The sequence below is a fragment of the Odocoileus virginianus genome, chromosome 16 (assembly GCF_023699985.2).
Source record: "Odocoileus virginianus isolate 20LAN1187 ecotype Illinois chromosome 16, Ovbor_1.2, whole genome shotgun sequence".
NCBI lineage: Eukaryota > Metazoa > Chordata > Mammalia > Artiodactyla > Cervidae > Odocoileus > Odocoileus virginianus.
Genome location: NC_069689.1, coordinates 6,851,294 through 6,869,813, shown reverse-complemented (window position 1 = coordinate 6,869,813; position 18,520 = coordinate 6,851,294). Strand labels below are relative to the sequence as shown.

Genomic DNA, 18,520 nt, shown 5'->3' with positions numbered 1-18,520 from the left:
AAGGAGGTAAAAGTCTTCTCAGGTGGCTCAGACTGTAAAGAATCTGCCTGCAATGTGGGAGACCCAGGTTCCATCCCTGGGATGGGAAGATCCCCTGGAGAAGGGAATGGCAACCCATTGCAGTATTCTTGCCTGGAGAATCCCACGGACACAGGAGCCTGGAGGGCTACAGTCCATGGGGTCGCAGAGTCAGACACAACTGAGTAACTAACACTTTCACTTTCCCCTTGAAGGAGGCAAAGGGTAGAAAATAATGAGGGTGTTTGGTAGAATTTTCTAAGCACACCTGCAAGCATGGTATATATCACTCCTCAGTGCTTTGTTTATTTAATTTTTCTTTTTTTTTTTTAAAATTTTTGGCTGCACTACACAGCATGTGGGATCTTAGCTCCCTGACCAGGGATCGAATCCAACCAAGCCCCCTGCAGTGGAAGCATAAAGTCTTAAGCACAGGGACCACGAGGGAAGTCCCTGTGACTCCAATACTTTAAATCTCATCGATGACATCAGCCTCAGAACTGGTGGGATGTGGCCTGAGGTGCCCTGACACGCACAAGATCCGATGCACCTGTATCCCTACTCTGAGGAGAGCCTGCCTGTGCTTTGCCTGCTTCCCTCACATGGACAGAATCGCCAGCTGGGTCAGGATCTGTAAACTGCCTCTTGGAAAAGCCTGAATGGAAATAGGAACAACTTCATCCTGCACACAGAGGCAGCATCAGAAAGGAAACAATTCTCTCTGTGGAGCTACCTAGAGAATCCACTCAAAACACTCACCAGCTCTTTCTTCTTCATGCATTCCATGATCATCGCAAACAGCTGATGTGACTGTGTCTTGTTGTAATTAAACGTTTTCTGAATGGTGACTATAAGCTGGTCTCTGAGGGAGTCATTGATTATCCTGTTTGAAGGAGATGGGGAAAAGAAGAAAACACAGATGAAATCCACATGAATAAATCTGTATGAGTCAGGGGTGCCCAGCTTCCAAGATCTAATAATGCCTGATGATCTGAGGTGGAGCTGATGTAATAATAATAAAGGGCACAATCAACATGATTGTGCTTGAATCATCCCAAAACCATCCCTCTGCCCCCTGTCCGTGGGAAAAAAACTGTCCTCCACAAAACTGGTCTCAGGTGCTAAAAAGGTTTAGGACTGCTGAACATGATACTGTCTGGTACCTTTGGTTTGAAAATTAACCATTGGAGGATATTACAGGATACCAGGATAGGAGACCAAAAGGGACCACAGTCAACAGCTGCATTTACACTTGTCCTAAATTTCAGGCTATGTGAGTGCTTAGTCACTAAGTTGTGTCTGACTCTTTGTGACACCATGGACTGTAGCCTACCAGGCTCCTCTGTCCATGGGATTTCCCAAACAAGAATACTGGAGTGGGTTGCTTTTTCCTACTCTAGGGGATCTTCCTGACCCAGGAATTGAACCTGAGTCTCCTGCATTGGCAGGCGTATTCTTTACCACTGAGCCAGCTCGCTGGGAAGCCCCAAATTTCAGGCTATTAGGTTGAAAACCTTAGAAGGGAAAATGAAGTTGGGAGAGAACGTATAACCTCCCCCTGCCCCAGAAAGAATCCATAAGAAACATTACTCCTGAGAGTACCTTCACTTACTGACCCTGGGAAGTGGGAGAGGAGAGCTAGAAAACCTTCCTTCTCTTGTGTTTTTGGGCTGGCTAGCCACACCACGATTCCTGCTGGGCCTCGGCAGTTCAAATCCCACCCTTCCTAACAGGTCAGAGCTCCTACCCTCCTTCCTCCGAGTACTTGTGGGCAAAGGACAAGACGTCTGAGGCTCGGCCGCTGCCATCGCAGACCACCACGGGGACCGGGGGCTCTTCTCGGAGATATTCCAGGACGATGGAAATCACGTTCGGGCCCCCTTCCACCACAAGGCCCACGAGGGGCACACCCTGCCCCAGCCCTGCAACACATACCACATCCAAGTTCAGACCACTGTCAAGGCCCCATCTGACCCCTTGCTCTGTCCCCTGAAACATGTGGAAGAGGGAAACCCTTAGGCCTGGACGGGCACTTACAGAGGGTTAGTTTTCACTGGGAGAGTTGAAGGCCCTCAGAATGTGATGACTTCTTTTATTTAAAGCCCACATCATAGCCTTATTGGAAAAAACAGAGTCTTAAAATGACGAACTTAACAACACGTATGTGGTTCAACTGTATGTATCACTCACGTGGCTTACAAGGTGCCTCAAGGTGAGATGCGAGAAACATGGAAGATTCTTCTTGCTAAAAGAATAGCTCCCTGCTGCCCTGTCCTGGGTGATGTTCTTGATGTTCCCACTCTGGGTGGCTGTCCCTTCAAGAATGACACTGCAGACGGTATCTGGACCAGTGCTAGGAGAGCTCTGTTCTATAATACCAGCCTCACATGAATTGGCCTTATGACCTGGGACCAGTCACCAGGCCACCCTGAACTGCAGCAGACCGTCAGTAAGAGGTGAATCACCCCAGGGCCTCCTCTACCTCCTGAAGGAGCAATGGATGTAAAGTATAAGAAACTGTGAGGCTGTCAAATCAAGGTGTTCTGTCAACCTCAAGTGGTGTTATGAATGTGCAGTGTTGTTATAGTAGGTATAGTAGCTATTGATTAGCCTCCAGTGCCTGGAATAGGCAGTGAGTTATCTAGGAGGGCAAAGCCATGGACCATCATTAGCTCCCCAGTTAATAACTTGTTCCCATAAAGAATCATATATATATGTGTATATACACACACACACACACACACACACTTTGTTGTACAGCAGAAATTAACACAACATTGTGAATCAGCTATATTTCAATAAAAATATACTGATTAAAATTGTTTCCACAAACATCATATATATATATGTGGAATCTAGAAAATTGGTAGAGATGATCTTATTTGCAAAGCAGAAATAGAGACACAGACGTAGAGAAAAACCAAGAGGTGGGGGAGTAGGATGAATTGGGAGATTGGGATTGACATATATATACAACTAGGTATAAACTAGGTAACTAACAAGAACCTACTGGACAGCACAGGGGACTCTACTCAGTGCTCTGTGGCGATCTGAAACATGTAAATCTATGGCTGATTCATGTCAATGTATGGCAAAAACCACTACCATATTGTAAAGTAATTAGCCTCCAACTAATAAAAATAAATGAAAAACAAAACAAGACAAAAAACAAACAGAAAAGAGGGGACACATGTATACATATAGCTGATTCACTGTGCTGTACAGAAGAAATTAACACAACCTTGTAAAGCAACTTCACTCTCATAAAAATTAATTTAAAAAATAATAACTTCCCCCAGAGTCCTCCCTCTGCCTCTGTGAGATGACAGGACTCTTCTGAACATGGTAGGACAAGCCGACTCTGGTGGCAGAACCGGAAGGTGGGCTCTGGGAAGCAGGTGGTAATGAGTGCCTCAAGAACCCAGGATTCTGGGTGGGAGGGGTGATAGTGGGAGTGAAGGAACAGCAAAGACCCATTTTCCTACTTCACAATTTTACCCTCAAACTGGCCAGGACAGACTATGTTCTGAGCATGTTTATCCAGTGTCTGTTTGTTGTGAGGGGAGTTATCTGATCTCGGTGAATAAGGTAGTGAATAGAAGATCTGTCCTTGGTCTCATGGTTCTGAAGGACTTTGGATAGGAACTGCCAGCACAGTTGAAAGAAGGTCTAAGAACTCCAAGCAGGGGAATTGAGAGTTTCTGGTTTGCTTCCACAATGCATTTCTACAGTCAGTAGTTCTTAAATATTTTGAACTTTTTTTTTCTTTGCCTGCACCTCAGGACATGCAGGATCCTAGTTCCCTGACCAGGGCTAGAACCCATGTCTCCTGCAGTGAAGGCATGGAGTCCTAAGTGCTGGACTGCCAGGGAAGTCCCACTGTGAACAGCTTTGCAATCTCCTACCAGAGTTAATCTCAGTTATATTCATTTCAGAAGCTATGTGTTGAGGGTCTGGTATGTACCAGGCAGATTCTCTAGCCAAGAGATGCTGGCGAAATGGACCAACCAAGAGATGTTGAAGAAATGGACCAAGACTTTGTGGACTTGCCCTTGAGATTTTCAACCTCTGCAAAGCTTGACATTTGAGATCTTCAGGACTCCAGGGACCCAATCACCTTCTTTTCTAGAAACAGAGGAGAGCTGGTTCTTCATGTTGGGGCTGGACTGCTGAAGCTCCGTGCTGTGGGAGGTGACGACTGAGCACCCCTTTGCTGTCCCTGCCCCACTCAGAACCCTGGGCAAAGGATGACAAAGGGAAGCCCACAAGTCACATGGCCAGGGGAGGCTGGGCGGCATGAACACGCACATGGCCAGGACAGCACAAATGTGAGAGCCACCAGCCAGGCCGCCGCTCCTTGGAAATCCACTTAACTTTTCATAGCACGGTGTCTCATTCCAACCACACTGCAGCCCTACAGACCCTTTAATTATGATTTACAGTGACCATTTCCCAGGTCTAGACTGTCTTTTGCAATCTTACCAATAATGGTTACGACAAAATACCCTTTAAGATCATTTGACCATTGTTTGACATTAAGAATCACTGGAGTTTGAACAGTCACTTTACTGTACAGAAGAAATCAACTTAGCATTGTAAATTAAATATACTCCAATAAAAATTATTTTAAAGTAACTATAGTCATTACAAAGAATGAGAACCAACATGACAACATGGTGGGAAATGCCGTCACTGTGACAATGGCTGTGGAGCTGTTTCTCGGGTCCAGGCTCCTTGTGAACTTGGGGCAAAGCATCCTAGTGCAACTCAAGGAGTGGGATTTGGTCAGTGGCCAAGGGAAAGGGTCTTGCTATGGTCGAAGAGGAGTCAGGGGAAGGCTGTAAATGCCTGCGGGCAGTCTCTTCTCCAGCCTGGTTTGCAGGATAGCCCCAAGCCCGTGGAACAACTTACTCGTGTTGATCTTCTGCAAAGAAATGTGCTTCTCTAGCTGTCGTCTCAGCATCACCTCGGCCCCATACTTGCCCAGGGTGCCATTGTCGGCCAGGATGAAGTGCGTGTGTGAGTTGTTGAGCACGGAGAGCTTACTCAGGGGGTTGGACATGGTCTGGTACACTCGTGTCACCTGATGAAATGCACAGCACAGGTCAGAGCTGCAGAACTTTGAAAATAAGACTAACGGGAGAAGCAAAAACACTCAGATGTGGAGCTGCGGCTTTATCTAATCGTGCACTTCAACGTGCTCTGCCTTCCCTAGCCTCTCTATTGAAAGTTTTTTTTGTTTTTTTGCAATTTTCATATTAAGTTAGAAAAAATATTTTAGTCATGACAACATAATATCTTAATTCTGCGATTAAAAAATTTTTTTCATATTTTGACCACACCTCATGGGATATGGGATCTTAGTTCCCTGACCGGGGATTGAACCCACACCCCCTGCAATGGAAGCATGGAGTGTCAACCACTGAAGCACCAAGGAAGTCCCAACATCCCAACATTTTAGATCATGCCCTTCTTCAGGGGATCTTCCTGACCCAGGGATAGAACCTTCATTTCCTGCATTGGCAGGCGGGTTCTTTACTGCTGAGGCACTGGGAGGTCAGTATCCTGCTTGAAGTCTTATATCATCATTTCGCAAGATGTTACTGCTGGGGAAAGGGGAAAGGCTACATGAGACCTCCCTTTATTATTTCCTACAACTGCAGGTGAAATCTACAATGACATCAAAATAAAGACTTTGATTTTTAAAAATTGCACATCTCTGGGGAGAAAATACTTACATCCCTTCCAACCAGGTCTTCCTTGTTCTCCACGATGCCCCAGGGAGCAATTCCTATAGCACAGACCCGGCCTCTGGACTTGGAGGAGTGGTCCTTCAAGGCATCCCCCACGTGGCTGATGACACCTGTGAGCAGCCGTAAGTCATAATCGCAGGCCCCTTACCTCTCATCAAATCACTTTTCAGGAACTTTAGGGATCCCTGCTCTGAGCTGCTCCACTTCCTGCAGAACAGGGTTGAATCACTGAAAGTCTGAGCGCATAAAAACTAGTCATCCTGCATTAGCTCCTAGGAAAGGGAAAATAAAAACCAAAGCAACTGTACAGGAATTTTCTTTACAAGTTTCCAAGACCTAAGGATGGATGAAGCAAGGGTCTCCCTTTGTCTGCATTCAGGTAAAGCTGAGAGTCAGACAGCCAGGTGTGTTTCTCAACCTCTCTGGGCCTCAGTGATGGGAAAACGATTGTCAGAAACCTCAGTGAAAATGAGGCTTTGTCCAGTGCTCATGTCAAAGAATGGCACATAGTAGGTGCCAGAGATGTTGACCATTATCATGATCATACCAAAATAAATAGCAAGATACCACATAAAAGTTTCACTTCTGCATAACTATTACTGTTACCAACCATGGTTCTTGCCCTTCCCCCATCAATAGAGATTGACTAGAGGCCAGACAAGATTCTGGCAAGACTTTACTGGGGTCCCTGCTGCAGCGGAGGTGGAGTGAGAACAAACAACAGGTGCCTTTGCTTGCTCCCCAAAGGGGGGTGAGCTGGTTCCTTACATGGAGTGAGGATCAGGAGTGTGTCCAGGGGTGAGGCTGGAGGGGTGGCTTAGGTGTTTTGCCCACCTATTAGGTGGGGCTACATGCAGGGGGCAAGCATAATACCCTGTTTTTGCTCCTGATCCCCTGCTGTTGCTCCAGGCTCTTCAGAAGTGGCAGTTGTTTTTGTTTTTGTTTTCAGTCTCTTTGTATCTTTTGGGTCCAGAATTTGTCCCAACTGTGCATACACATAGATATTTTTTAGTCCCATAAAAATAACTTTATGAGACTCTCTCTTTAGTTCCTTTGATTTTGTATCTCAAGGAGAGGTGTGTCCAGGTGCCAGCACTGCAGCGAAGGGTCTCAGGACCCAGCCTGTCTCAATCTCAGGATGCAGCATGTTTTGTTTCTTGATCTTAATTATCCCAAAGCTCCTAGGGAACCACAGTGATCTTGGGGTCTGCACATTCACAGCCAGGGAGAGGGCCGACACTTACCCGTGCTGACGCCCCCGGTGAAGATCCAGGCCCCAGTGGTCATGGCAGCCTTGATCAGGCCTTTCCCGAAGACCTGCTTCAGCTTGGGCTGCATCTCAAAGTTCTGAAGGCCCCCATGCACGGATATTAAGAGCTTGGGGAGCTCCAGCTGCCAGTCTCTCACCATGAGATGAAGCAGCGAGTCTGGCTTGGTGTCGTAGGAGACCCGGATATACTGCAAAAGAGGGTGTGGCCCTCAGCACCCTTTCTTGGGTCTGACTCTCGTGTCACTGTCACTCCTGTTCAAGTGACAGCCTCCTGCCTTTCTCTCTGGCAGGGATCTGGGGCCCTCTGTGTAAGTCCGTGGCCACACGATGGGAAGGAACACTGGAGGGTTGCCAGATTCGGCAAGTAAAAATACAGAATGCACAGCTAAACTTGAATTTTACATGAACAATGGAACATGTTTTAGTATAAGTATGCCTCCTGCAATATTTGGGGCATCCTTAAAAATTACATGTTATCTATCTGAAATTCAAATGTAATTGGGAGTCTTATATTTTACCTGGCAAACCTTATTTTTATTTTTTCATTGCCTTGTGTTGTGTGAGTGTTAGTCGTGTCAGACTCTTTGTGACACCCTGACTGTAGCCCCCCAGTTCCTCTGTCCACAGCATTCTCCAGGCAAAAATACTGGAGTGGGTTGCATTTTTCATTGCCTTAGGATGATTTATTTTGTCAAAGTTCCCAGCTAATTTTCCTAGTATCAGAACTTCTATAATGCAATAACTAATACTGAGAGTAAAAGGAATCCTGAAATTGTCCAAAACCAAAAGATAATACTATTAGCAAAGATTTATTTTAAATTATTTAACTAGTTTGTTAAAAATTATGTGCATTGCAAATAGGTTCATCTGTACCATTTTTCTACATTCCACATATATGCATTAATATATGACATTCGTTTTTCTGTTTCTGACTTATAGCAGAAAATAACACAATATTGTAAAGCAACTATACTCAAATAAAAAATATTTTTAAAGTACATAACCCCCAAAAAATTAAGTACTGTCACACACATGCACAAACGTCTGCAAATTAACAAATTTGTCAGATATCTGCAGAAAATTTGTAGAAAATGAAACCGAAGTTCAAAGGAAGCACATTCTAAAATTTCAAAGCAAAGACCATTTATAGTTCTAAACAACAATTGAAATACTTCTTCACTGTGTCTAGCATTCATAGGAGCACAGAAATTACTCCAGATTGATTTTATTTCTGGATACTTTTTGTTCATTGGAAACTTCTAGGAAATATGCCTGCTAGTTTTACAAAAATTTTAGAGCAATTTAGGAATTTATCTACTTTTAGTTAAAGCTTCTTAACAATTGATCATTGTTGGGCTATATTCCATGTGCTCGTGATCAGTTGCTAAAGTACATTGTTCAAGCCAGGGATTCTTCTAAGCCCATGGAAGAAAGTCAAATCCAGTCTACTTCGGTGATAGTCAACTGAAACCCCTTCCCCTTCCTCCCACCCCCCCCAAATCTCAGTCTTCCTGGACCATCTCTCTTTTACTGTTGAATCAAAAACCTTTATAACAGGTCAAAGCTGACTGCAGTAAAGTTCTGTGCATGCTTGGGCTCTCAGTCACTCAGTCGTGTCCGACTCTTTATGACCCCATGGACTGCAGCCCACCAGGCTCCTCTGTCCATGGGATTTCCTAGCAAAAATACTGGACTGGGTTGTCATTTCCTTCTCCAGGAGGTCTTCCCAACCCAGGGATCTAACTCGAGTCTCCTGCATTGCAGGCGGATCCTTTATCACTGAGTCACCAGGGAAGCCTATAGAACCGGAGGTGTTGGGGAGGGATAAATTGGGAAATTGCAGTTGACATTTATACACAGTACTATACATATAGTAGAGAACTAATAAGGACCTCATGTATAGCACAGGGAACTTGCTCATGGTCTGTATGGGAAAAGATTATAAAAGATTGGATATATGTATATGTATAGCTGATTCACTTCGCTGTACACCGGAAACTAACACAACATTGAAGATCAACTATAGTCTGATAAAAATTTTTTTAAAAAAGGTCCCAAGCTGGCTCAGCTGGAATGTGGCTCCAGATGCTGGACAGGATGTCTTAGAGGGAATGGGGCTGGAAATGGGGCTTGTAACTGATCTTGGCTCTGGACCTTTCCCTCAAAGTGAAGAAGAGGTTAATGAGTCTATGCACTGGCCCCTGTGAAATGCCTCTTTGTGTCCTGGCCAGTAGGCAGGGCGCCCTTCTGGAAGACCCAATGCTATGGTATTTGCTTGGGACACTTCTGAATTCCATCTGAACAATGATGTTGGGCCAGTGAAATAGAATGAAATAGCAAAAATGGCCTGACAGGGACCGTGGGAGTATTATTCAGAATGGGCTGAAAGGGATCCCAGTGCTGCCGCCTCCCCTCTCTGGCAGGGCTCCTCAGAAAGGCAGAGGGCACTCCCTGTTTACATGCAGATGTGAAAAGCCTCCGTCTTCTTGTCTTCTCGGACCAGCTGAATGCCCGCCAAGGGAGGCTGGGCTTGGACTTTAGAGAGAAATATTTCCAGGCGCTCCTCACCCATGTAAGGGTGGCTCAATGCCCACAGTTATTTAATAGAAAAGACAAAACAAAGCCCCAAACAACCCTAAAAACCAAATGACATAATTCGTCTCTTATCCCTGGAGATGGAAGAGTATCTTTGCAGAGTCCGGCTGGACTGTGATTCTTGGTATAGATGTAAAGGATACTGTGTTTCCCTGGTGGCTCAGTGATAAAGAACCGGCCTAACAATGCAGGAGATGCACGTTCGATCCCTGATTCAGGAAGATGCCCTGGAGAAGGAAATGACAACCCACTCCAGTATTCTTGGGACTTCCCTGGCGGCTCAGACAATAAAGAATGTGTCTGCAGTGCAGGAAACCTGGGTTCAGTCCCTGGCGGAGGAAATGACAACCTACTCCAGTATTCTTGCCAGGCAAATTCCATGGAAAGAGGAGCCTGGAGGGCTACAGTCTAGGGGATTGCAAAGAATCAAACACAACTGAGCACAGCACAGCATGTGTTCTTTATCATAGTGCCCAGTTTCCAAATCTCATGGCTAAAAAGTGGAGTGTGCAGATATATTTCTTGTCTTTACAATAAAAACTCTAGGAAGATTGCATCACACCCTTGAAAGAAGACCCAGGTGTCTACAGTCTCAGAGTCTGGGAGGCTGGGCCTCTGATGGAGGCTGTGGCTTAGTGACACCCCTTCCCAGGGCCTCTCTCACCATGGCTTTGTTGGAGTATCCGCCGCCCTGGAATTCGAGAATCCCATAGGAATCTGTGGGGTAGCTCTGGGTGTGTTTGCCAACAGACCATTTTTCAGGTTGAACTTCCGCCAACTTGTTTTCCTCTCCATTTTTGCTGGCTGTTACACTTGGCAGAGGGGGGATGTGTTGGTTGGTGAGCTGGCCACAGCAACACCTGAAGACAAAGACAAAGACAAGGTTGGTCTTTCTGGAACATTGTCCTCCTTATGATGCCTTAACCTCAACAGAAGCAGACTAACACCTTCCTCATCCAGCTTTACTGGGGACAGAAATACCCCTTATGGTGTCCTTTACTAGATAATCAGTGCATATCTATTTCCATGCCAGACTATTTTAAACACATTGGATGACTGCCCTACCTTACTGCACACATCTTAATTCTTATTTTTTTTTTAAGGATTGTTGTATTTATTTTAAATTATTTATTTATTTATTTTTGGCTGTATTGGGTCTTTGTTGTTGCATCCGGGTTTTCTCTAGTTGCAGTGAGTGGGGAGTACTCTATAGTTATGTTGAGGACTTCTCACTGCCGTGACTTCTCTTGTTTGTGGCGCACAGGCTCCAGAGAACAGGCTCAGTAGTTGTGGCACGGGAATTTAGTTGCCCCACGGCATGTGAGATCTTCCCAGACCAGGGACTGAACCTGTGTCCCCTGCAGTTGGCAGGCAGAACCACCAGGGAAGTCCTTTAATTCTTTTTGGTGTCTTGACAACATGATTATGGCCACCAGTCACTGAAATTCTGTGACAAAGGACACTCACTCTCCACCCACCCCCCATAAAGAGTTGACCCTTCAATATTGCTGAATTCTTCCATTGCTTTAGTAAAATATTTCTCTACACAAATTAACATTGAAAGTGTATTTGTTCTGTTGCTCGTACTTTTGGTGTCAATTCAAAGAACCATTTGCCAAATCCAAGGTCATGAAGATTAACTTCTATATTTTTGTCTAAGAACTTTATAATTTTAGCCCTTATATTTGATTTGTGATGGATTTGGAGTTAATTTTTATATGTGGTGTGAGGTAGGGGCTTAAAGCCATTCCTTTGTACCTTGATGTCCAGTTGTTTCAGATCATTTGATGAAGAGACTACTCTTTCCCCATCAGGTTAGGTAACCTTGCCGAAAAATCATAGACAAATCATAGACAAGTGGGTTTCTTTCTGGACTCTCAGTTCTATTATATTGGTCTTTATGTCTACCCTTATTCCAGTACTACACTACCTTGATTAGTGTAGAACTGTAGGAAGTTTTGAAATCAGGTAACATGAGCTCTTCTACTTTGTTCTTTTTTATAAGATTGTTTTGGCTGTTCTGGATCCCTTGCAGTTCCATGCCAGTCAGCTTGTCGATTTCTATAAAGAAGTCAGCTAGAACTCTGATAGGGATTACATTGAATCTGCAGGTCATTTCGGCTGTCTGCATCCTGACAGAGGAGTTTATAGCCCAGGTGACTCCCTGCTTAATGACTCACATGGAGACTCAGTTCTGGGCATCCTTGACTCCTCCTCCCTCTCCCTCAAACACCAGAATAGTTGCTGGCAGCTGGTGGACAAGGGCTAGTTTGAATAACGTCTTAATTATGGCTTCCAATTTACCTGTTAGGGTCTTTAGTGCTGGGAATGACAAATATACATTCTCGTTTGCAAAAGGTTTTTTCTATCCAAGCTTTCTGTCCCTAGAAGAGGAAAAAAGTGGACATTAGACCGAGATATTCCCAAACCAACCTCAGAATTCATTATTTTACTTTTATAAAATGAATAGTAACAGGGAGTCTGCCCAAAACATCTGAATAAACACCTCTAAGAACGGTGAATGCAAGCCTTTCAGGGTCTTAGCTCTGGTTCCTTTTAAGAGAAATGGCTCAGAATTATGCTTTTGTGGTTTCCGTAGGGCTAGGAAACCTGTGCTTTGCATGAAAATCAGAGTCTACAGAAGGGGAACGATGGTGCCCCTAGAGCCAGCCAGTGCCCTGCAGAGCCTGGTATGGACCTGAGTTATTGGAAAAGCTGACAAAATTGTCCAGTCTCTGATTAGGTCTTTGTTTTGTTTTGTTTTTCCTTAAGATGTGTGTGTGTGTGTGTGTGTGTGTGTGTGTGTGTGTGTGTGTGTACCATTTTTAAAGTCTTTATTGAATTTGCTACAATATTGTTTCCACTCACGTTTTGGTTTTTTGGCCACAAGGCATGTGGGATCTTAGCCCCCGGACCAGAGATGGAACCCATGTCTGCTGCATTGGGAGGCAAAGTCTTAACCACTGGACCATCAGGGAAGTCATTCTGATCAGGTCTTCAATTTGCTGTCAAGAACCTGGTCTTCTCTAGATTCCCAGGCCCCATTGCACTATAGTCATTTTATAAGTAATGTTTCTAACTGGTGCTCAGATTCACCAACTGTTATTTTTATAATTAAAAATATTGAAGATTGTGAAGAACTGGGTCCTCACGTAACATTGATGCTGGGGCTGGAAATTGGTACATTTACCATCAAGGGTAATTTGGCAATCCTTTGCTGCAGTTACAAAGCTTATATGTTTCCACTTGCCATTTTTTAGGATTTTATTCTACAAATACGCCTGAACAAGCTGACACAGGCCCAAGGCTATTTACTGCATCACTGTCTGTGATATCAAAAGGCTGAGAGTCACCTACTGCTTATCAGTAGGGGATTGTTACCCGAATCATAGGATAGTAATCGACACAATTCTTTGAGAAAACAAAAAAATTTTTTGAAAGAGAATAAGATGTTCTTGTTCTATCAATAGGGAAAAATCACTGAGCTATGGTAAGTGAAAAGGCAAGCCACAGGATAATTTCTAGAAAACAGACACCATGTATGGAAATGATACCCCAGGAGCAGCTGGCAGTGGCTCCCCCAGGGGGAGACCTAGAGGCCTCAGGGACCTAGGTGGAAAGGAGGTACCCAGAGCCTGGTGCCCTGCTCAGTTTTTTAAAGATTTTATTTTTTGTCAAGCTTAGTGAAGTAAGCCATAAAGAAAGACAAATATCATATGATATTGCTTTTATGTGGAATCTAACAATGTGATACAAACAGACTCATTTACAAGACAGAAGGGGACTCACAGACACAGAAAACAAATGTATGCTTACCAAAGGGGAAAGGTTGTGGGGGGAGGGATAAATTAGGAGCTCGGGATTAGCAGATGCACAACACTATATATAAAACAGATTAATGATAAGGACCTACTGTATAGCACATGGAACTATACTCAATGTCTTGTAATAATCTATAAAGGAAAAGAATCTGAAAAAGAATATATGGGAATTCCCTGGTGGTCCAGTGGTTAGGACTCAGTGCTGTCAGTGTGGGACCTGGGTTCATTTCCTGGTCAGGGAACTAAGATCCCACATATTGCACAATGTGGCCAAAGATACATAGATATAGATACAGATAACTGAATCATTCTGCTGTGTACCTGAAACTAACACAACATTGTAAATCAACTACATTTCAATTTAAAAAAACAAAAAAATAAAGACTTTATTTTTTTAGAGCCATTTTAGGTTTACAACAAAATTGAAAGGGTGGTACAGAGATTTCCCATAAACTCCCTGCCCATCTTTATCAACGTTCTCCACCAGGGTAGTGTATTTTTTACCAAAATCGAACCTACAGTGACAAATCTTCACCACCTGAGGTTGATAGTGTGTGTTATTTCACTCTTGGCATCGTACAGTCTATGGTTTGACAAATTAAAATGACTTCTATCCACCATTATAGTATCATACACAGTATTTTCTGCCCCCAAAATCTTCTGTGCTCTGCCTATTCATCCCTCCCTCCTCCTAATCTCTGGAAACCACTGAATTTTTACTATCTCCATAGTTGCACCTTTTCCAGGATGTTGTATAGTTGGAATCATCCGCTCTAAAGTCCTTTTAGGTTGGCTTATTTCACTTGCATGCATGCTAAGTTGCTTCGGTCGTGTCTGACTCTGCGTGATGCTATGGACTCTAGCCCTCCAGGTTCCTGTATCCATGGGGATTCTCCAGACAAGAATACTGGAGTAGGTTGCCATGCCTCCTACAGGGGATCTCCCTGACCCAGGGATCACACCCGTTTCTCTTACGCCTCCTGCACTGGCAGGCAGTTTCTTTACCAAGCTGAGTCACCTGGAAGCCCCTTCTTTCACTCAGTTGTTTGCCTTTAAGCTTCTACCGTGCCTTTCTGACAGATAACTCTTTTTTTAGTGCTGAATAATATTCTATGGTCTGGATGTACCACAGTTTATTTACCTACCCACCCTCTGAAGCTGGTAGCATCTAAATTGTGTCAATTCCAAATAAAGATGCCATAAACATCTATGTGTGGTTTTCTGTGCGGGTGTAAGTTTTCCCGTTTAAAAATCTGAATGATGTTAATGTATGACCTTGGTGTGTGGCCATCCTTCAAGTGTGCCATAGACCCTCCAGGACCTGTGACTAATAAATCTTATTCCTCCAAGTTCCCTTGGTCTTGGCTGCAGTGTATTTGGCAATCAGAATAAGAACCACAAGGGCTAGGGCAGCCACGTTAGTCCCAGAGGGGTGATGTCTGTGGGGCTCCTCGCAGTGAGGCCTGGGTGAATGCCCTGGGCATGACTAGCTGGGAGCTTCACTGTCCACAGGCTGAGACCAACATGGTTACACAAAGCACAGAGCTCAGGAGACTGGGGATCACTGGGGATCATCGGTTGACCACGCATGCTCACGTATGTATATTTATTTCCTGGCTCCATCCACCAAAAGGGCCTAAAAACACTCTGACATAAATCAATATACTTAGTGTGCAAATATTTGTTTCTAAACAACATTCTCCACTAAAAAAAGCCAGGGCTCCTAGGACAAATGACTGAATCCAGATCTGGGGCAGAGAAAGTACAAGAGGAGCTTGGAACATCTTGTGCCAGAAAGTAAGGAAGTGTTTACTTTCCACTTGGGAACTTGTCAGAAAACACAGAACCCTCTTTGAAAGGGCTCTTGCTGGCTTTATCCGGGATGTGAGCCTGAAACTAAATGATCACAATAAAGAACTGTAACCCTTTGGCTGAAATAAGGACCTATGAACTCACAATGGCATAAATTTATACATAAATAAATATATAGGGAAGATGGGAAAGCTCTTTCTTGCATTTTTTAGTCACCCTCCCAATGTAGGGGGCCCGGGTTCCACCCCTAGTCAGGGAACTAGATTCCACATGCCACAGCTAAAGACCCGGGACAGCCAAATAAATACATATTTAAAAAAATAAATAAAATAAAGAAAACCAACATTTGGGGCAACCGTCAAGAATCTTTGATGAAATCTACATGCCATGGGTAAAGGATTAAAGAGTAACAGTACACTTACATAATCTCATCTCCCACAGATATTTCTTAATCACAAAGGGGAAATGAGTAACCTGACAGGTTGGAGAAATCTGGTGAATACCACCTAAAATAAAGTGAGCTGTCACCAGCAATGAAATCAATATTCACCATGAGCCTCTAGATGAAATGCAGAGAAGAAAAATTGCCTAAAATACAAAATCTGAATCTAATAGGGAGGAAACTTTAGACAACCCAATTGAGGAGCATCCTGGAAAATAACTGAAATCACTGACCTTCAAAACTCCAAAGGCCATGAAAGACAAGGAAAGGCTGGGGAACGGTCACAGGAGCTGTAGAGACATGACCTTGGGACATCCTTCAGTCTTTTGCCTCATCTTTGGCCCTGCTCCCCAGCCCTGCCCACACTTTCTGGCTCCTACCCTCTGATCCCTCTCCAGGTCCTACTCCCTCTAATGGCTCACTGACCCTTCCTCCCAGTGCCCCCACCCCACTCCTGCATAAGAAACCAACAAGTGGGCCCTTCACAGAAAACTGTTAATAACCAGGTGTGGGAAATCAGGGGAGCTTCCCAGGTGGCACAGTGATAAAGAATCCACCTGCTAATGTACAAGACTCAGGTTCGATCCCTGGGTTGGGAAGATCCACTCGACAGCAGGGGATGGCAACCCACTCCAGTGTACTTGTCTGGGAAATCCCATGGACAGAGGAGACTGGTGGGCTACAGTTCATGGGGTCGCAAAGAGACGGATGTGACTTAGACAGGGCACACATGCATGCATGCATGCATGTGGGAAATCAGAAAGGCAGGATCTAGCCCCTTGGACAACTAGGCTCAGGCCCCTGTCATCACAAGGGGGACAAACCATCTGCCCTGCAGGGTCTCACATGCTGAGGTGAGTAAGGAACTGGGACGGCAGTAACAATGCCTCAGACATATTCACATCTATTCTGTCACAGGCAGTATTCAAACGCCCCCACCACCCAGCGCCCTCAGGTGCCCTTCCTGCAGATGCAGGGCATCCGTGGACCTCTGGGGGCATCAGCCTGGCATCTGCTCCCCCAACTCAGGAGGGGGCTTTTCAGAGCGCCCAGCACTGACTCTGCTTGTAGCCATGGGCGAGGGCAGCAGCTGGCATCCACACAGCTCCAGGCTCAACCCACTTCCCTCTGCTTCACCAAAAATCCATTATTTTTCTAATGAAAAAGCTAGCATGTGATTACCATATCTTCCCTGAGGAAAGAAAGGCTTTGCTTTAGTAGTAACTGTGAATTTTTCTTATTCCTTTTTTAGTTTAGTTAGGGAGTTCCAAAATTCCAGTTACTGCTTGTTGTTGTTCAGTCAGTTGTATTCGACTGTTTACGACCCCATGGCCTACTGCAGCATTCCAGGCTCCCCTCCTTCACTATCTCCTGGAGTTTGCTGCAGGCACTCCTGCAGGGGACCGAGCAGGACTGTGGCTCCTGTGATTTTTGTGGGAGATTCATGTCCATCGAGTCCATGGTGCTATGTTACTGCTTAGTCTCCAGAAATGTTCTTGAATCTTCTGAGGGTGAACAAGAAGTCCCGGAAGTCACTCACTCTGTGCCTGCAGTCATGCTTCACAGGGGCCAGTTTCTGTCAAGAGGCCCAGCAGGGAGGCTCTCTGGCTCCCCGCCCCCAGCCCCTCCGGCAACCTGTTCCTACACACCCTCCCTCTCTCTTCTGACCCTTTTCCTCCCACAGGAATCTCAGAAGCCACAGCCCTGCTCAGTCTCCCACAGGAGTGCCTGGCGGAAGGGCGGTGCTCACTGTCCCCTGGTGACTAAGGGGTGATTCAGAAGCCCAGGTGGAGTGTTGCCAGGGATGCGGGCAGTAGCCCATCCCCGGGCCCCTGAGGGCAGCTGGGCACATAGAGCAGGAAGTCACCCAGGTCTCCGGGGGAGCCTCAGCTCACGTGGGGTGAGCTCAGCCTCAGAGGCAAATTCAGGTGAGAGGCCGCGGGTGGAGGGCCCCTTGGTAAACAGTCCTCCCAGCCTCCGGAGGATGCCCCAGGGCTGAGTGAGGCCAAGGGATTAAGGAAGGGAGGGTGGACTGGGATGAAAGGAAGCCGAGCCTCCTGGGGTTCATTCATAAACCCTCCAGTTCCCCCCAGCCCCCAGGCTAGATCCCGCTCACTCATCTGAAGTAGTCTCTTCCATCACAAATAAACTTTTATTTTATTTTTTTAACAGAAATTGAGAAACGTTTAATTTTTTTCAGGAAGTGGTTATTTGAAATGCCTTGGGGCAGGGTAATGGGAACCCTTGTCCTGGGGATGGGATTAGGCTCCCATCTGAAAGAGTGCGGGAAGCTGAGTGAGGGGAATGTGGGAGCCCTGCCCACCACACTGAGCTGCGACTTTCCTGTCTCTGAAAGGGACACTGCTCTGCGTAGTTCTGAGCTTCAACTGGGATGATATTTGTGCAGTATTTGGGAAGTCCTACAGGAGATGCAGTTTCGATCCCTCGTTCAGGAAGATCCCCTGGAGAAGGAAATGGCAACCCACTCCAGTATTCTTGCCTGGAGAATTCCATGGACAGAGGAGCCTGGTGGGCTAGAGTCCATGGGATCACAAAAGAGTCGCACATGACCAAGCAACTAAGCGTGCATACACACATATTTAAATGGATATCCTGGTCATTCCAATAGCCCCCCTCCCTTATCTACAGGGGTTACATGCTAGGAACCCCAGTTGATGCCCGAAACCCAGATAGGACCAAATTTGGGATATACTATGCCTTTTCCCATACATACTTATGATAAAGTTTAATTTATAAATTAAGCACAGTAAGAGATTAACAACTAATAACTAATAACAATAATAATAAA

At 45.2% G+C, this 18,520-nt stretch overlaps 1 protein-coding gene across 1 annotated transcript in view; it reads right to left on the bottom strand.

Moving 5' to 3' along the window:
- The window catches only part of TRPM1 (transient receptor potential cation channel subfamily M member 1), a 61,449-nt gene extending 50,734 nt beyond the window's left edge, over positions 1–10,715 (bottom strand). Inside the window, exons 1-7 of the mRNA XM_070478370.1 lie at positions 10,702–10,715; positions 10,301–10,496; positions 7,016–7,229; positions 5,757–5,881; positions 4,930–5,101; positions 1,766–1,940; positions 778–901 (exon numbers count right to left, since the gene is read on the bottom strand). Coding sequence (XP_070334471.1) covers positions 778–901; positions 1,766–1,940; positions 4,930–5,101; positions 5,757–5,881; positions 7,016–7,229; positions 10,301–10,496; positions 10,702–10,715 — 1,020 coding nt within the window. The remainder of the gene's footprint in view (positions 1–777; positions 902–1,765; positions 1,941–4,929; positions 5,102–5,756; positions 5,882–7,015; positions 7,230–10,300; positions 10,497–10,701) is intronic.
- Between the last annotated feature and the right edge of the window lie 7,805 nt (positions 10,716–18,520).